Genomic DNA, 20,605 nt, shown 5'->3' on the forward strand with positions numbered 1-20,605 from the left:
AAAAAAATTTCTAAGATATCTTTATATGAGAATACCCACGATTTATGCATCACATAGATTTGTCTCCGAAATGCACTACGAAAGTCTCCAATCTAGGAGAAATGCAAGTAACAGCTTTTAAAATCATGAACTATTAAATTGACAGCCCATACCTCTTGGAATGCTATAAATTGTTTATACCGAACAACTATCGTCAGGATCGACGCCACGACTTGCCCTGTATTCCACACGGAAGAACGGACGTTATGGCCCAGCATAGCATGACAAGAGGTATGGTGCTGCTAAATGATACCTCTAGGTCTCTTGACATTTTCAACATTGGCCTTAAAGATTTCAAAAGTTATTTTAGGCAAGAACTCTAAAATATCGGTTATTGTAAAAAGTTTCATTTAAAGCTTTGTATATTTCAGATGTGTTGTAATAGGATTGAATCAATCTGTAATGCACAAAAAAAATCTAAGTATTTGCAAAGCTATTTTTCAAATGCTAATTGTTTCATAGGATTATTTATAATTTATCAGTAGCATTTATGGTAATTTTTTTAATGCAAACTGAAAGCATGGTATTATCTCTTTCTAAAGCTATTTAAATTGTATTTTTTACCGTAATACAAAATTAGATAGCACAACTTTTACAAGACCCTATCAGGCTGGGATATACAGGGTGTCCGGGGGTAAAGTGCGCTAACTTGGGGGTGATTCTACATGATTTTAGAAGTAGAAAAGTGTTATATCTGCCTTAATTTGCAGATTTAAGTGTTGGGAACTCTTTGTTAAAAAGTAAAAGGTTCTACTTATATTTGTGTTTATTTACATTACAAATAATAGGTCTGGATTTAGCTACACTGTTCATTACCCGAGGGTTGGAAATTCTCTGGTTCGAAAAGCTTGTTCCCTGTTAATCTCATCTCACAAGTAATTGTTACACTCTAGCGACATCTGTCGGACTCTGGAGTAAGCTTTATGACTAGCGCCATCTATCGCTTAAATACTCAACTTTATTACCATACATCACAAAAATAAAAATAACTTTTTTAGAAATTCCAACGTTTTAAGGTAGTTTTTAGATAAAAAAAGTTGAATTGTTTGTATGGGAAAATAAATATTCTACTATGGGAATTTTGTCTATGGTCTCGCCTCTTTTTTGAGTTTCCTCTATCCACGTTGATAGTGACGTAGCATTGTCGCTTTTATAGAATGTTTCTAAATATTAGCATATCTATAGGTAAATAGAGGATCAATTTGTTTCATACGAAAAGCCCGAATATATCGATCTAACGTGTGGTTTATTTATGCATTATTGTAACCTCATCTTATAAAAAATATGTATTTCAAACGTCAAATTTTTATCAAATTGCGGTCAGAACCTTTGGTTTCATAGATTTTGATTATTCTATAGTTAACTTCTAGATTGATTATGAATAATAGTGTTATCTCTTTCTAACACTCTTTAGATCATATTTCTAACTATGACGGAAAGAGAGACACAACGATTTCTATGAGACCAAATTCAAACAAATTGACACAACGGGTAATGGCTGTTTGTTCACAAAACTGAACAAACAGCCATTACCAATATACGCAGTAATATGCTCTTATGGATAAAAAAACATAAAAGCATTAAATTAAATGTATTTTTTTTTACGTCTATGCAATTTTTAATCTACACTTGGTTTTAACCAGAGAAAACTAGAGCAATATGATCGTTAAATTAACATTTTATGTTAGTTTGTGAATTTAAATAAAATTCTTACAATACAAAAATATTTATGATTTCAAATACACTCAATTCTATTCTTAGAAGGTATGATTTCAAATACACTCAATTTGACCGGTCAGTGGTTGAGTGGGCATAGCGCTTGGGTCTCACCCGAGCGTCGCGTGTTCGATTCCTCGGCTGGCTAAGTCCTCCATCACAACACAAGCAACATTTTCGGCTTTCTGTGGTGGTAGTAGGAGATTTTCAAACATTGTTGAGTTATTCGTAACCCGGGAATGTTTGTCTTTCTTTAAAAAAAATTTTTTTAACAAATTCTGCTGTGTAATTATTATTACGCGTGACAGCTGTTTCATTCTATCCCCATACGTCCCGTTGTTTCTTTTATAAACGCCCCAACGACAATACTCGCCAAAAAACTTAACTTTCTTTTCAAACAACATACTAAATTCTACCCAAAACATAGCGTTGAAAATTCTCTCGAACTTGTAAATAAAATAAAAAACATAAATCTACCGCACAATTGCCAGTTCATATCTTTAAACGTGGTCAGTCTCTTAAGCAATATCCCTATTCAAGAATGCCTTAAAATCATTGAAGATATTTTAGACGAATCTAATATAAACCCAGTTACTAAAAAAGACTTATTCAATCTATTTAAAATTTGTGTGGAAACTAACTACTTTGAGTTTAATGATAAATTCTACCAACAAAACCACAGATTACCAATGGGATCGCCCCTCAGTCCACTTCTTGCAGAAATATTCATGGATTACATTGAAAAACACTCAATTCTATTTTTACAAGGTATGATTTCAAATACACTCAATTCTATTTTTACAAGGTATGATTTCAAATTCACTTAATTCCATTTTTACAGAGTATGATTTCAAATACACTCAATTCTATTTTTACATTTTTTTAGAAAATTAGTGGCAAGAGTAGAGTTGATATTTATTTTAAAAGACTGGATAATTTAGTACTGAAGAATTTTTATTAAATGACTTTAAAAAGCTTAAAAATTCTTAGTTCTGTGAATAATAATAATAATAAGAATTTATTCCAGAATGTATGCAGAGGTAGTGCAATGCTATACATTCCATATTTTAAAATAACAGACAAATAATAATAATAAATATACACAAATGGGCAATTTATGGAGGATATTTGAACATCTCCCGTCTCCAGAGGGCCATCAGGGGGGACTCCATCCATGCAACCATGGCAGTGATGATAGTGTTATTTGATTGGCGTAGTCTGCGCCATAAGCTTCCCATGTGGTGTCGGAGAAGCGCTCTGAAAGAGTGCACTCGTCCCGCCAGAGCATTTCCGTAGCGTTGCAGTATCTCGGTAGGCGGAATAGTTGGCAATAAGCATTATTGTAAGCGACTTTTAGCTTATGCCATTGGGATGCAGTGTAATCTACCCACAGTTCTGACGTGTACAGCAAAGTGCAGAATGCGTTGAATAGTATCCTTATGACGTTTGTACTGCAAAAGTGAAAACCCCTTGACAGCACACCTACTCTAACGAATTTCGCTCTTCTTTGTTTTTCAAATACTCTATGTCTTTCAGGTCGTCTGTGATAATATGTCCCAGGTATTTGACGCTACTACTAACATCCATTTTCCTTCCATCTATCCATACTGAAGGTATTTGCATGATTGTGAAAGTGAAAGGTTTCTGATTTATGGATATCAGTGTATAAATAGGTGAGTTTTAAGTTTAGCTCTGATTTCTATTAACTTAATGCGTATAAAAATGGGAATTAGGTTCTATTGTATGAAAATCACTCGAGGATTATTGTTCATTCCTACAATTTTATTGCCTAGTGTTACGCATGAGGGTGTAAAAACTATAAGACGAACATGAAATACTGTATTAGATGACCTAGATGATTAGTTTATTGCTACATTCGCTATTTTACTTTCTCGTTAGTGTTTGCCGAGTAATGAAAACATTTTCTCATCACACACGAGGGCATTTTGGCACATTTTTAAGGTTATTTACTTAGAGATAGCACACGACTTAATACGACGCGTGGCAGTTTAGTACTAAAACTACGAAATCGAAAACACTACAATTGACTTGCTTTTGGCTTGCCACTTTGAGATTTCTATAGTGTGTCTATATATTGTAACGTCATTGACTGTACATAATACATCCCTGATAAAAATAATGATAATGATCAAATCTACTAGCAAACTCAATTCGATTTGCATTTTTTTGCAAGAAGTAACCAGTTAGAACCAGATTTTTTTATGTTCAGATTATATTTTTTCAATTTATACAAGATTTAATGTTTTAGCTAAATTGAACTGCTTTTGTTGTAAAGAATTTTGAATATAATATTAACATCACATGCGAAACAGTCATAATAGGGTATTTGCAGTTTTTTTGTTAAAATAATTATGATAATGAAGGAATCTTTATTTTGACTAATAAATTTTCTATAACAGGCTGTATGAAGTGTGTGCACGTCCCCTATAGTAAGGCTGTGAGAAATGTCTCCCAAAAAGACTATACTGCTGTTTGATGTCTGGGAGAAATATCCCTCATAATTGTCTTAGGGATTAAAGTAATTCTTGCTTATGTAGTGGTTTACTGTATGGATAAAATTCGAATTCAACTACTACATACTAAACTTACATCTGTGTTAATACACATGTTAACTATGCAATTCTAATAGTATTTTCAAAAGGGTGATTAATATTCTTTGGCATATGTTAATTGCCTCTAATATACCATGTAGTTCCTCCTCGCTAATGTATTTACATTTGCGAATGGAATAATGAGTGTATAGTATTGTTACAACTCGTAGTTCTGTGAAAAGTAGACCTTAACTCCAAGAAAGTCTGTTTCTAATATTCTCTTATTTAATTTGAATAAATTTATAATTTGCAACAGTTTTGTAACCATTTTTAATCTGTGTATAAAAATGTTCAATCTACTCTCAATGTGGACTCCTCATTCCACACTGAACAAATTGGGTCTTCATTCGACTTGGTCAATATTACGGAAGATGTTAAGACGGCACTTTCATATTTAAAGAAACTTGACAATATTCCAATATTTATATTTGAAGGTTATTCTTTTAATATTGCCATTATGTCATCTTTTTAATGCATCTCTAAAAACGGGGTCTCTACTGGACATCAGGAAGCTAACAAAAATCACCTGTATTTACAAAAAGGGTGACAAATGCAATAACCGAAATTACCGACCGGTTACTATTCGCTCTATCACGAAAATATTTGAGAAAATTTTGCAGAAATAAACATACTTAACTACGTTAAGCAACTGCTTGACGATCGTCAACAAGTATTTAGACCCCAGATGTCAGTAACATCTAACCTACGCATATCAGATTTCTTATCAAGAACTCTTGACAAGGGTGACCAGGTTGATGTAGCTTATTTTGACTTGGAAAAAGCATTCGACAATGTTGACATCGACATTCTCCGAAACAAGTTAGCTTCGTTTGGTTTTTCCACAAGACTACTCCGTTTTATTGCTTCATATTTCCGATTTCAAATCGTAGACAGAACGATTTTATAAGGGTTCCAGTTTTCTCGAATTCATTGTTTTTTCTGGAGTTCCTCAGGGGTCTATCCCAGTACCGCTTTTGTTTCTGCTATTCATTAACGATATTGGTTCAGTCATCATTCATTTGCACTATTTACTTTTTGCAGATGACTTGAAACTGTACCGTTCAATTAAAAACCTTCTTGACTGCGTTCTTCTTTAATGTGATATAAACTGTGCCTCAAACTGGGACAAAATAAACGGCCTAAGCTTCAGTATCACGAAGTAACGTACATTTTGTGCACTGAAAGAGTTCACAAGAAACTATTAAGATTTTTATTTTTGCATCTCTAAGGATATTACCCCTGGATATACCCATCTCTACTTTTATCCTGTGCGTGACCAAATACCACTCCCTAGAGACAAGTAGAGTTATTATTCTGAATAAATATTTTTTATCTCTTAATAAACGTTTACATATTTAAAAATGAGATTCTGGCTCAAATAAATTTCTATGTACCAGAGTCTCACTCTCGAGGACGTCGCCATAACCTCCTTTATGTAAAGCTAGCCGCACCAATTTGTTCATGAACTCACCCGTGGGGAGAGACAAGTACTTCCTAAATGTAGTTGATCAAAAGATCGATGTGTTTTTCATTTCCTACAACTCTGTTTTACAAGGTTTTTGTCGCTGCAAATACATTGTATAAACGGTACAATTATAACAATCTAGACCCCAATCTGTAATGTTAATTTAAATAAAATCTACAGTTTTATTCCGAGATTGATGAAATTTTGCACACTTAACCTTGAAAAAAAGAGGATGATCACTGTATATTTCTGATATCGAAAAACTCTATGTGAAGTCCAAACAACGCCATAAACCATATAATATTTTATGTAACATTTTTTTATTTCAAATAAAGAATTATATAATTTGTCCAAAGAAATGTTACTATCTCAATGACAATACTTTTTCAAATTTTTATCAGGCAGGTAGGTACCATTGAAAAGCTTAGTCAAATTAGCCACCTAGTCAAAATTAGCCATCTAATCAAAGTAAGGCTTTCTTGAATAGTAAAGTAAATGCTACATTCCATTTTCGACACCGAAAATGGAATGTAAAAACAAATTTATAGACAGATGAAATGCCAAACCAGGGGGTATAACTCCAATCGAAAATTTGAACTGAAATATTTTGACATCATATGTTTGCCTAACTATATCCACCAATGAAATACTCTGAAAATCTATGGAATAAATTTTGAAAGTTTTTCATTGGTGTATAGTATAATAAGTAGGCTCCAAATGAGAATTTTACCGTCTATATATTGGAATATCTATGATTTTTTAGGACAAATTTGTTTCATACAAAAAGCCTGAAGTTATCAATCTATAGAAGTTGATTTATGTGCCAAACTATCGAGTTAAAATGGGACTTCACTACACTTGGTCAATAATTTGTCAAGCTGTGGTCTAAATGACTTTTGTAATTTTCTTTAAATGTATTTTTTATACTCACTCTGAGTTATAAATAAAATGACTATCAAGTAGCTACTGTCAGGGCTACTTTTAAATAACTTGTGAATGCGTTACATTATTTGCTGATAGGACTTTTTTTCGAATTTATTTACATAGTTCTGAATGCGGCTAGAGAAATGTTTAATGGCATAATTATTTGTAATGTCTGTTCTTCTATACTAGTCCCAACGAAAGCTCGTATATATGTCATCGACGATCGTCCTCTTCCTTCTGACGCGTCTTAAATGAAAACGAAAAAGTCAGAAGATACTAGAACGATAATGTCACGTACGAGCTCTGGGTGTAGCATATGCATGATTGTTAGTAAAAAAAATTTTAACTTTGATTAGACAATTTTAAATGATAATCAGGAGGCATGTATCTATCTGAATATTTGAGTTTGAAGAAAAAATAGATGATGGTGAGCACCGGCTTCATGAAATTTGCACAGATTTTTCTGTTTGGATTATTTAAGTCTAAGTCTCAGGGGAAGGCTGAGAGGTTATTTAGGTTTAGTTTGATAATTTTTTTTGATTCAGTGGAAATCAAATCTTCTTGTATCTTAGTGGGCGCACGCACTATGACTAAACGCAGCAGTTTTGGAATAGCTGAAAACGCGAAACCGCGTACAAACACGCATATAAAATGGAATTCCACCATGAAAAACAATTAACGTTTTCAAAATCTATATAAATAAAAATGTAAATGTTCGTTTGTTTAAAATCTCAAAATCTCTGAAAGTTGCATTTGAATACATGTGTTTTTATATACCTATATTATATATATAAATCACATGTATCAACATGTTTTTTTTTTAAAATAGCGCCATCTGTTGGATGTAAAAACAACACACTATTGTTTCTATATCTGCACAGACAGACTGAGCCACAGCAACGCGTGATGGGGTACAGCTAGTTAGAAATATTTTTTCATATTTTTTTATTCGCTATTATTACAACCCTTCATTTTCATGTTGCATTCTCTACAATTCTTTAATCAAAACTACAATGCTAATATGTTTTGAGCTATTGTTTATTTAATAATAATAATTAAGTGAACATTCTTATCTATTTTTATATTTACTATTTAATAAACATAGAGCCAAGTTCATTTATTATTTGATTAATTTAGCGCAGGGAAATGAAAAAGATCATAAATTATACAGTTTTTTTTTTGCAATTTATAATATAAATTTTAGAATGTGCGCATTTTTTTTTTTACTTTTCTATTAAAAATTGTCTTGCTCTTAAATATCTTTTATTTGTATTGTTAGTTGTTACCTGCTGTTGAAGTGATATTTTACAAGACAGGAGCTATATAAATTATCCTAGTATTATTATGGACTCATAAGTTACGGTGTTTGAAAGAGATAGTATGAAAACAATGTGCAATATAGTTGCGAATGATGAAAACTTCGTGCAGGTTAGTAAGTTTGTGTATTTGGGAAGTATGTTTACGAGAGATGGAAAGACCGTTAGAGGTATTGAAAGAAGGGTAAATGCAGGTAACTCCATTCACGTAGGACTGAACACAGTTGTCGGAGCGAATCTAGCATCCACAATGGAGTTCCGGTACCTACCCTGATGTATGGAAGTGAGGCATGAAACTGACAGAGGAAGGATGAAAGTAGACTGAATGCTGTAGAAATGAAATCCCTGAGACGTACGCGTGGTAAAACCGTGTGTGATCGTATGCGAAATGTGGAGATCCACAAAGGAATGCAAGGCTGATGTAAGCGTAATGAGTAAGATTAAGAAACAGGCGCTTAGATGGTTTGGGCATCTAGAGCAAATGAATAAACAAAGTACTATAAGAAGATGTATGGCAGAAGACGTTGGGTATGCCCGAGTAAGATATTGCACGATCAAGCGAACCAGATACACGAGTTGGGCTATGTCCCGAGTTGGGATAGCAGAAGAGTATGTATAAGATGATGTATGAATGTGAATGAAGCAAGCATGAATGTGTCAAGACCGAGTTGTTTGGCGGTCCGTCGTCTCTGCCTTCCCCGTCGGAGAACGGCGTGATGATTAGTTAGTCAAAACAAAACTCAAATATATCTCAAAAGTAATAAATTCTTTCTTCATTTCATTCATTTTAAAGTTTCATCTATTTTATGAGTCAATTTTATCAGATTCAAGTTCTTTATTATAAGGGCAATCGGAAGAGATAAGTGATAAGATTAAGGTTGAAGTCAGTTCATCTATGCAATATGATATCCACATAGAAGTAACCTCAAGGATACATTCAAGTCTTGTTTTATCTGTAAAGCAGGGCCTCATGATTTATGTAATTTTTTTGTTTGTAATTAAACAGAAAAAAAACCTGTAAACTACAAGGATATGAGGTGTTCCAAAAAAAAACAGAAATTCAAATGTAACAATTCAAAGTCGTTTCCAGGTCTGTTTCAACTTTTAAACAAATTGTGATCAACAGAAAAGCACAACTGTCATTTTGTTAAGTATTCTCTCATGTTGGAGAGAGTTGAGAAGAAATTCTTGAGATTTCTCTACATGAGGGAGTATGGCTACTACCCGTGGCTCTATCCCACTGACTTTCTTTTGGGTATGCTCGGAATGAACTAACTACGGGTCAGGAGGGATGTGCGCATTGCTACACATTTCTTTAGACCGATTCGTGGATGGTTTGAAAACTCGGTCATCATGGAGAGCATTCATTTCTATGTTCCCGATGGTTATCTACGTCACCGACAACATAGACTATTTTATCTCCCGGCCTGCAGAACTAACTTGCCAATGGTCATGCCTGTGGGGAGAGCAATCTTGCTGTTGAACAGAATCAATTCGGATATCGACATGTTTTGCATCAATGAAGCTTCCTTTAAAAGGCAAGCTCTATTATTACAGGTATAGTTGATATACACACTGTTAATATTAATCTAAGAATTCTTATTACAAAAATATTTTAAAAACTCATTGAAATTAACAATTTTGTAATGTTTTTGAAATGAATGAACAGAAATTAATTGAATTGAATTGAACAGAACTAAGTACAGTTTGCAATGTCATTTCCATCATGATAGCTCACTTGATAGGTGCTTTGAAATATTCATTTGATTCGGAAAATAAGAAAACATCCCACATTGTTTGTTACATAATTTTCGAAAAATTGTTCGATAAGAAGAATGACTGAAACAATATTATAATAGTGTTATTCTTTCCACATTTGTATGTAATAGTGTTAATCTTGCCACATTTGTATGTAATAGTGTTAATCTTGCCACAATTGTATGTAATAGTGTTAATCTTGCCAATTTCTATGTAATTTTCAAACAATAACATAATTTTGTTGTTGTTAAATCGTTCGGTAAAACGATATTTACAGTTTATCTTGTTCTGTAAACCTCGAGATAGATAATCAGTGAAGTGGTAGTTACTCTTAGTAACGCCCCAATGAAAGACCATCGTTCAGAATCTAAACGTTGCTTGAAATGGCTTTAGCTGTATACGGTGACCAAATCTTTCCCTTTCGACCTTCAGCCTCACAACATACCCCAATCAGGGATGCTGTAAACCCAATATCTCTGGCCAGTTGGGACTCTTGTTCAGTTTCACATATTTTTGTTGTTGTAAAACTTTTCAAGTGACAGCCCTGATTTTATTAGTTTGTGGTTGTGAATCATTTGCAATACTAATTATTGTATTTATTACCGATAGTTGCTAATATACTTGTGCTGAGTTCTTCATTTTTGTTTTGCATTTACTAGTGGTGACCTCTATGGTAATTACCGCGCTTTCAAATGGAGACAGTATACACGCCTTTATTGAAAAAAGATCGTAGAAAAAAAAGTATGTAAGCCCATATTCATTGTTATTAAAAGATAATACCGATTACTATAATTCAATCAATGATCAATAGACAACTTTTCATTTCTGCAAATCGATTAATTAAGGCGATGCCATAAGTAGTAATGTAAAATCATGTGTTTTTGGTTTGAAAATTTGGTCGCCTAGAAATGTTTCAGATGCTTTAATTAAATACTGTGAGTAGAATACATCTTGGCCTTTGAAATAATCGAGTATTTTTTAGATAAGTCTTTTTATAAGCCCAGAAAAAAATAATGTATAAGGCCTATGAAAACTGCTTTAAAGTTCAAAATCTCCTAGTTACGAACCTATTTTCGGTTATGATTTTATTGTATAATGTGGCAAATTAAGTTATTTATAAAATGATCGAAAAAAATTAAATATATATGCCTGAACATCCACAAAATAAAATAAAAGGCACTTTTTGGCCATGTTTTTTTCTTGCATAAATCAAATGGATGGTGTTAAGCGGGAATTTAAACCTTATCGCCATCTACGTACGGGTTGTTATTGATAGCGGCTCAATTTAAAATATTACACGACGTAGTGCATCGCCTTAATTGTTTCCTGGTTCAATGCATAACATCGCTTTTACCATTCGTGCTCTAATTGTCTTCAAATGAATTAATTATGCTAAATTCTTAATATTAGGTGAACCGGGACAGACTAATGATACATTGTATGTTTTATAAAATATCTAATAGTCCATTGTGTATCCACACGAGTCTGCCTGACGATGTAAATTTCTTTTTTATTTTATTTATGTGATTTATTGTTGAAACTGACATTTAATGATATAGATTTATTTACTAATACAAATGAATTGCTTTTCAATCTTAAATTATGTTAGGTTAGGCTATGTTTTGTAAGATTATGCATTATATTAGGTTACGTTGACTTCATTTTTGGTTCCATATTGATATTCATCGAAATGATAATTAAACACACCTTTAAAAAGTGATATAGAGTCGTTAAAAGTGATGAAACAACAACTAGGTTAAATAGTTACTTATGTAACCTATTTAACACAGTTTTTGTTTCATCATTTTTCATGACTATATTTATTTATTTATTTTTTCATGTTCTCCATAAAACGGTTATACACCAATATATCATGGAGAAGATTACAAATTAAAAAGTTTACAGAGGCAGTTTTACTATTTTGTGACATGTGTTAAAAGATAGTTACTGAATTGTCTGTAGGTGACATTAAAAATGTCGATGGCTAATGCAGAATCGTTAAGCAGTTGAGTCGCTCTGTTTATTGGCGCGTTCTGATAGGCAGAAGTCCTCGCTTTCGGAGCATATAAGAGTGCATGGGAACTCCCTCGAGTATAATTGTTAGGGACATAAAAGTTAACCTCTTTCAACATAGGCGGATTGTGTATTGTACCAGAGATTAACATAAAAAAGTGTTTGCCTAAAAATATTTTTCTGCGGGCTTCTTCGGGCGGACTTTTTGTAGGTGTGTTGAACTGTCATTTTGATGAGATACCCGGTCACCTTAATTTTTATGATAAAACTAGCTATACCCCGCCACGCGATGCTGTTACTCAGTATGTCTGTGCAGATAGAGAAACAATAGCGCGTGTTGCTTTTACTTCCAACAGATGGGGCTGTTTTAAAAAAAACCATGTTTTTACCTGTCACATGTGACAAATACATAATATCGGTACCTATATAAAAAAACATGCGTGTAACGCGAATGCAACATTGTGTCATAATTTCAAAGCAATCGGTGAAAAAATTTTGGAGATTTAAGATTTTGAACAAACGAACATTTATTATATACAAGTATTTGACGTCCTCTACCTCTTCAACAATTCACTTCCAAGTTATATATTCTCCTCATTTTACCACAAATAATTATTTGATTCATGTCTTCCTCAGGCATCCCCGACTTTTCTACCATTCACTTTATGTAGTATCATGAAATCCACATTGTTACTGTTTAAAAACTACTTTGTCAGAGATGTGCAAAATGGGTACCCAAAACCATTTGAAATGCAAAATGGAAATGGGTCAAAACCTTTCCATTTGAAAATGCAAAATGCAAAATGGTTTTTAGAAAAGCATTTCAAATGCAAAATGCAAAATACCTATTTTCAAAATGCATTGAAAATGCAAAATGGTTTCTCATTCAAACAATTAAAATAATTATAGAATTTTGTCATTTAATAATGGACATCAATGTAGAACAAACATATTATGATGGTAAATCATTTACATGATGTTAAATCCAAAAACGCCACGACTACAGATTATGAAACCACAAAAAATTTTCGCGGGACTAATGTTGCCAACATAAAAACATAGAAACTGCTATCTAACATTTAATATTACAGCGTCATGGCCCCATGTTCAGTATTTGAATCAGTATTTTTTGTAATGGTATCACTCAATTGCCAGGGCTCCTACCAGGGAGCAACTTGACAAATGTAAATTATCTCTCATAGCGAGGTTGAGGACCGACTGATATTTGGGGCTTATGAAAAAAAGATGAGTGGAGATAGTAGGAAGAATGTTGCAAAAAAGCATTTAAAATGGAAAATGCATTGAGAAAAGCATTTAAAATGCAAAATGGTTTTTAGAAAAGCATTTAAAATGCAAAATGGAAAATACCCATTTTGCATTTTGCATTTCCATTTGAAATAAAGCACATCTCAGTACTTTGTCTACTTTAATTCGACTCCGTATCTCATTCCAGTGCAGAGATATTACGATAAGTCTTTCTCGAGCGTTCCCGACATCTTCTGCCATTCAAACCACACTCCAGACACTCCTGGCACTAATAAGAACAAACCTTGAAATTTTCAGCGAAATCGGATGAATGGTATAGGAACATCTACAGGACTAACAAAGAAACATTCATTTTTATAAATACAGATTATACTCTCAAATCATTGGTATTCAAGTCTCTCGTTAGGAATGCATTTCTTGTTAGACATTCTATTGGAAGTATTTTTCACAACATTATTTTTCACGGCACGGAACCGTGTTTGAAAGCGAATTGATTGCCGATTTGATGACATTAAATATATAATTTTAATAAAATTTTCAAATAATGATATTTTCAATGGGATCTCTCTGCTGAAGATTTTTGAAAATTAATTAATTATTTGAATTAATTTGTGAAAGATTATACAGGGTGTATCGGCACGTACCCGACAAACTTTAACCATCTATTCCTTAGCATATTTGGAGTAAAAAATCTTATGTGCACTTTGCTGTCCGGTAACGTTTTTTTTTAATAAAAAATTTATTATTCATATTTTCACCACATGTCACCACTGTTTTATCCTTTGTCAAAGTTTGAAAACCCATCTGGCAAATATTTTATTCGAATTCCGTTGAATAATGCACGTGTGTACCTATATTGGCGCACTTTTACAATCACAACGAAATGGCACGGCACTATTCGTCTCATTTTTAACTATTATTATTTAGTGTGTGCGAAAGAGCGAAGACGCTTTTTGACATACTTGCTTATAACAGCTGTTGAACACGAAATGCAATGCCAATGACAGTGATGTAGTGTGGAAATTTTAATTTTTTTTTGTTTTTAATTGAAAAAAAATGCTACCGGACAGCAAAGTGCCCATAACATTTTTTACTCCAAATGTGCTAAGGAATAGCTGGTTAAAGTTTGTCAGGTTAGTGCCGATACACCCTGTATAAATATATTTAGGTACATTACATTATGTAATGTTTCCAGTGCAGTTGTGTGGTTTCTGTTTCATTCTGTATTTTATGTTAGTATGTTTTCTATGTCAGATCTCCCTATGTTTTGTATCCAGTTTTTTATTTGAGTTTTTTATGTGATTATCGTGATAAGGATTAAAACAATTAGGTCTTAGAATATATGTTTGGTTTATTTTAAATGTGAATATACTCTAAAGTCCTAACTGACAGTAGACAGTGAGACTGTGTGTTGTGAAGATGAAGGTATTGGGAGGGAAAGCAGATGGGGGATAGGAAGATTGGGTCTCTGGTTATATCTGGTTATTCGGAGCTTATCATTAAATACAGCTAAAATCATTTGAAGCAACGTCGATTCTGAATGTTAATGTAATTTTGACTATCGAAGGGTTAAAGTGTCATTGATTGGTGATTGTGGATGACTAAATGTGCCGGTTAAATTGCAGATACTCGTGCGGGGATGAACGGGGACGGGGTCCCGGAGGCGGTGCGCAGCGCCGTGCTGGACCTCGGCAGCCGCTCCTCGCTCAACCGCTCCAACCGGGAGCACCTCACCGAGGATGACCACTGGGAGATGAACTACCACGAGGCGGCCATCTATTTAGAGGTACCTATTCTAGACCTATCCTAAAATATGTGAGGGGTCACTATGTCATAAATTTAATATTAGGTACATTGGTACATACCTACGTATGAATACTACTAAACAAACCGTTCCTTCCGATGTGATGGTAAAAGTCCAAGCGCCTATCGCGTCAAGGTAAAATTTGCAAAGCAATGCAAGTACCTGCACTTTCGACTTTTCGAAACATTCTCGTAAAATTCTGTGAGCGATATCAAAAACAAACTACTGCTCTGAATATAGGTTTTTTTTTAATTTTTTTTTTTTATATTAACTCCACACAGGAGGCCCTGAAGAAAATAATTTCCCTCAGGGCCTATGTCATCTTTGGGGATGCTGTGTGGAGGGTCTTTTTGTGGAGAGGAAGGAGTGAACATGGGTCTTGAAGAGTCCCATGTTGTAGGAGGGAGGAAACACAGAGGCCGGCAGTTCGTTCCACAGCCGAGCTGTTGAACTTAAGAACGAATCGTAGAAGCGACCCGTTCTCATGTGACAAGTGTCAACCGTGTACAAATGTTGGGCACGCGTTTGGCGTGTATCCCGACTACGCACCGGTGCCGAAGGGATCAATGACGCTAGTTCCTCAGAGCATCTTCCATTCCAGGTACAAGTCGTTCTGCATTTGTTGTGCACAGATATATATTTACAGGTACCTATCTTTATGCATTATATAATGACCGAACCGAGTTTCGTATTTTGATGACGCATATTGGAAATTTTGTAGGTTCTTCAGCGCTGGGAATTTTTAGTTTGGCCAAAATCTGATAAAATAAAGTCACTATCGGTGTCTGTCTGTTTGCGCACTTAGTTCTCCTAAACTAGACAACGGATTTTGATAGGGCACTATCATTTAGTGAATTTATTCCAGAAGGTTTACATATATTATAATACATGCATATTATATTTATAGAAAGTAGAGAAAAGTCAATGGTTTTGTAATCAAGTCGTAAAAAAAACCTTTCAGGTGCTTACATTGCTAACGCTGGCTAAACCTTACGAGATACATCAAAATAACGTACTACGGAATTGTATACTTAAAAAGGCCTACAGAAAAGTCCACCATAGTATAAGTCTATCTCCTGAGGATAACTCCCAGCAACGCTGAGTACACGTCAGCTAGTGATGTATAAAATATGCATACATATTGCATGTCTAGGAGTTTTGATAAATTTATCATGAACTGATCATCTCTCTGATATCAATATAGACTTACCTTTTAATTGCTTGATTGATTGATTGATTTTTAATTGATAGATTTTTACCGATTAATTTTAATTTTTAACAATCAAGATAATATATTATGATGCATCTATATTATTGCCTAGTTGAAACAGAACACCCTGTATACATGAAATCGAAATTTTTATTAGTTCAATGGATTATTATTGACCAATTGCTGATTACGTTAATTTAACCACCACCATATGAAATAAATAGTAAATACTTTCAGTATCGCCCTAGTGAAAGACCACCATTAAAAATCGAAAAATTTGTTGCTTCAAATGGCTTTCACCGTGTTTGGTGACTAGATCTGAATAGTCAGGTAATTCCTTACCTTCCTCTTCCCCATCTCATTCCTCTCCCTCATTACCTTCGACCTCACGTCACTCCCCAATATAGATAGATTAATTCAACACTATGATTGTTGTATAGCAAATTATTATTAATATTATTTAATTTGCAGGCAGCATTCTGCTGATGCTCTCATATCTCATTTCACAATAATTTAACATTAATTAATTATTTAATAATTTAAATTACATTGTTTTTAAATTTTAAATAAGTTAATTTATTCGTCCTTACAAATGAGATTCAATCGAGATTTAAATTAGTTTATATTAGTAGAACTAGCTTTGCGATGCTGTGGCTCAGTCTATCGGTGCAAATAGAGAAACAATAGCGCATTTTACTTTTACCTCCAACAGATTGCGTTGTTTTTTTTAAAAAAAAGCATATTTTACATGTTGCAGGTGACATCTATATAATATAGATATTATATATAAAAACACACATATTCGAATGCAACGTTGTGTCAAAATTTCAAAGCAATCGGTGAAGAACAAATGAACTTTAAATTTTTATTTATATAGTATAATTTTTTATTTATTAATTAATTTAAACGCCCTGATGGGCTTTTACACTATACATATTTTACATAATTTACTGCATAATACAGTGACAACAGAAGGTTTTATTTTTAAAACATCAACAACAAACTACATCTCAGAAACTGGGCGTACTGTACAGGGCCCGCAGACACTTTAATAATACACAACTGCTGACCTCTCAGAAGCTGGGCGTACTGTACAGTGTACAGGGCCCGCAGATACTTTAATAATACACAACTGCTGACCCTGTACAAATCGCAAGTGCGCCCTACTGTCGAATTTGGCAGCCATCTCTGGTCCGGAGCCCCTAAATACCTGAAAAAAACCCTTGACTCTGTGCAAAAACGGGCGGTCCGTTTGATAGATTCCACAATCCTAGCAAACGGACTGCAATCTTTAGAGCACAGGCGTCAGGTAGGTATGCTGTCCTTGTTCTATCGGTATTACAATGGAAGATGCTCTGAGGAACTAGCGTCATTGTCACATGAGAACGGGTCGCTTCTACGATTCGTTCTTAAGTTCAACAGCTCGGCTGTGGAACGACCTGCTGGCCTCTGTGTTTCCTCCCTCCTACACTCCCTGTTCACTCCTTCTTCTCCACAAAAAGATCCTCCACACAGCATCCCCAAAGATGACATAGGCCCCGAGGGAAATTATTTTCTTCAGGGCCTCCTGTGTGGAGTTAATATAAAAAAAAAAAATAAAAAAAAAAAACACAAATATAACAAATTTTTTTAAGCTCACAACAAATTTACGCAATCGCTCTTTAAATATGCTACATAAAAATGTCATTCAGGTATCACTTGAACACAGGCAAACTTATATTAAATATGTCGATATTTGAGGTGAATTTGTTTCCAAGTGTGTGAAAGCGAGAAATAGGTGCACGTATGTGATAGTTGGTACTAAAGTTATTGTTGCAGAATAATATATTTTGCCTAGTTGCTCGAGTAGGTACTCTGAAATCTATGGATTGCTTATAGATTGATGACATGTTGTGGAAGTTTGTTCCAAGCATCCTCTACTCTATTTGCAAGGAAGTGTTTCCTAGGATTGGATGCAGAAGGTGTGGGGCCGTTCAAGTATTATGTAAGCACTATAGGGGGGCAGGGGTGTCTTTGCTTTGCTTATTTTTGATGACATGGGGGGGGGGTGGGGGGGGGGGTCGAGATAGTGATTACGTCAGCACTGCTCAGCAGTAGTTATTTTTTTTTTACACATTGGCAACCCACACATTATCTATGTTTGAAAACCGAATACATATTCGGGGATTCCCACAAATAATTAATACGTTTAGGTACTCGCTTAAAAAACAGAATACATTAACAGAAAAATGCATATAGGTTTCAATTTTTACGTAAGCATGGGAGGGGGGGGGGGTAAGAGCTTTGCTTACTTTTGGTGACAAGGGGGAAGAGGGGGTAAATAATTGTAATAAATCTGCTTACGTAATACTTGAACGGCCCCTGTTTTATTACTTTATTAATTTAAAAAATATATATTTTTATGTGACACCTCACAAGAGCGCCCCTGACTGTACAGTGCTTGCCACCCGGTTGGGCAGCGTTGTGAGGCGGGTTATAGGATAGGGGCTGTAGTGAGGGATTTATTAATGTGGGTCTTGAAGAGGCCCGGATTATATGAAGGAGGAAAAACAGATGCCGGTAACTCGTTTCACATACGAGCCTTAAACAAAAGCGAGTCGAAGAAGTGACCTGTTCTCATGAAGATAACATCAACTGTGAACGGGTGTTCCGCTCGTGTATGTCGAATTTTACGCACGTGCACCAGTGCACTGGGGATCAACGCTGCTAGCTCCTTAGAATGTTGAAACTGACCAGGTTGGCCTTACCCCAGGCACGAACCTTCTCGAGGTGGTGGTCAACTTTTTATCTCAAAACTTCCCGATCTATACAGACATCAAGAGTGGAAGGGGGCTTGTCAAAAAGATAATCCTCATGAACGGTGCTGTCGTCAGCACAGCAATGAATTGGTTCAACACATTCAACGAGATTGTTCATGTGCAACAAAAACAGCGTCGGCGACAGCACAGATCCTTGAGGCACCCCCGCATTGATTTGGTGCAGAGAGGAAGAAGAGTCGTCAACTACGGTTTGAATTGTTCTTCAAACCTTAAATGACAAATATACAACAAAAATTTAAATAGTTCATTCATTGACGGCCGGCATAGTCCAGTGGTAACGCATTGGACTGCCATTCCGAAGGTCGCGGGTTCGAACCCGGCGTGCGCAAATAAATTTTATTTGATTAATTTGTGTTATTTCACAATTAATTAATTAAAAATAATATATAGTATATTTGCGGCACGTTCCAGAGTGGAAGATACTACCTGTATCGCCCTGGTGTAAGACCACCATTCAGAATTGAAACGTTGCTCCAAATGGCTTTAGCCGTGTTTAGTGACTAGATCTGAATAGCCAGGTACTTCCCCACCTTCCTCTTTCCCTTCCCCATTTACCTTCAGCCTCACAACATCCCCCAATTGGGGATGCCATAGTCTCACTGGCTCCAGATGGGAGCAGTTGGGACTCTTGTGAGGTATTCACTATAAAAAAAAAAAATAAAAAAAATTACTCGCAATGAAGTTTGCAAGAACTGCAAACAATAGATAATTCAATCTTTAGCTTGTTATCATGTAAAATTCATATTATTTATCAAACAATATGGTCGATATTTCTATTATAAACACTGAACTTGAATTATTAATTACATATTATTATCTATAATAAATAACACAATATTTATGCTAACTTATCTTCGTGTTTGACCACTTGCTCGATATATAATGCATTCGTAATACATTTTCATTATAGGTCTATTTTCGTATTTAACTAGTGGACGCCGCAATGCTTTGCTATTTCTAATGTCTTTCTCGGGCGTCTCCGACTTCTTTCATCTACTACTGTATACCACAATGTTACTAACTAAAAAACTAAAATTTTTAAATTATCAGCAATATCGGTCGACTGTTTTTCGAGTTTTGCAAGCACAAACATACGCAGGCTAAATTTTTTACATATAAAGATGTACAAAGGAATACAATATTATAATCCACTGCCGGAAACCATAAAGTCTGCAACAATTGATAGATTCGAGCTGAATTGTAGGAGCCATGTTAATAAAAATAAATAAATAACACAAATGTAATAATGTATGCATGTAATTAAAAATAATTTGTAAAGTTCAATGTACATGACTAAAATAAAATTAATAAAATTTTTAAAAAATCAGTCATTTTAAATACATGTAGGATTATTATTTATATAGAGGGATCAGTAGGATTTATAGGTCCAGTTAGGAGGTCTACTGAGCCGAACCCTCTGATATGAAAATATCTGGAGTCGGTGAATTATTTTCCCATTTGATCTCTGATGAGTTGACGTGTTGTTCTTGTATTGTTTTGTATTCATTTTGCTTACATAATGCACTTGCGTAATATGGATTGACAAGATGATCATTTGTGGAAAAGTGTGTGGAAGGGCTTAGTTTTTCCTGTGGGGAAGATTTAACCCGGACATAAAATCGTAAAAAATTAGATGACTTGTATAGCGCCGTTTTTGTGCAAA

At 34.5% G+C, this 20,605-nt stretch overlaps 1 protein-coding gene across 1 annotated transcript in view; it reads left to right on the plus strand.

The window, feature by feature from the left end:
• LOC149412743 (two pore calcium channel protein 1-like) overlaps nt 1-20,605 on the plus strand; it is a 54,935-nt gene that overhangs the window by 7,400 nt on the left and 26,930 nt on the right. Inside the window, exon 2 of the mRNA XM_089644927.1 lies at nt 14,735-14,895. Coding sequence (XP_089501053.1) covers nt 14,735-14,895 — 161 coding nt within the window. The remainder of the gene's footprint in view (nt 1-14,734; nt 14,896-20,605) is intronic.

This window comes from Hesperophylax consimilis, chromosome 22 (genome assembly GCF_061612785.1).
Source record: "Hesperophylax consimilis isolate HC1 chromosome 22, BYU_Hcon_1.0, whole genome shotgun sequence".
Taxonomy (NCBI): Eukaryota; Metazoa; Arthropoda; class Insecta; order Trichoptera; family Limnephilidae; genus Hesperophylax; species Hesperophylax consimilis.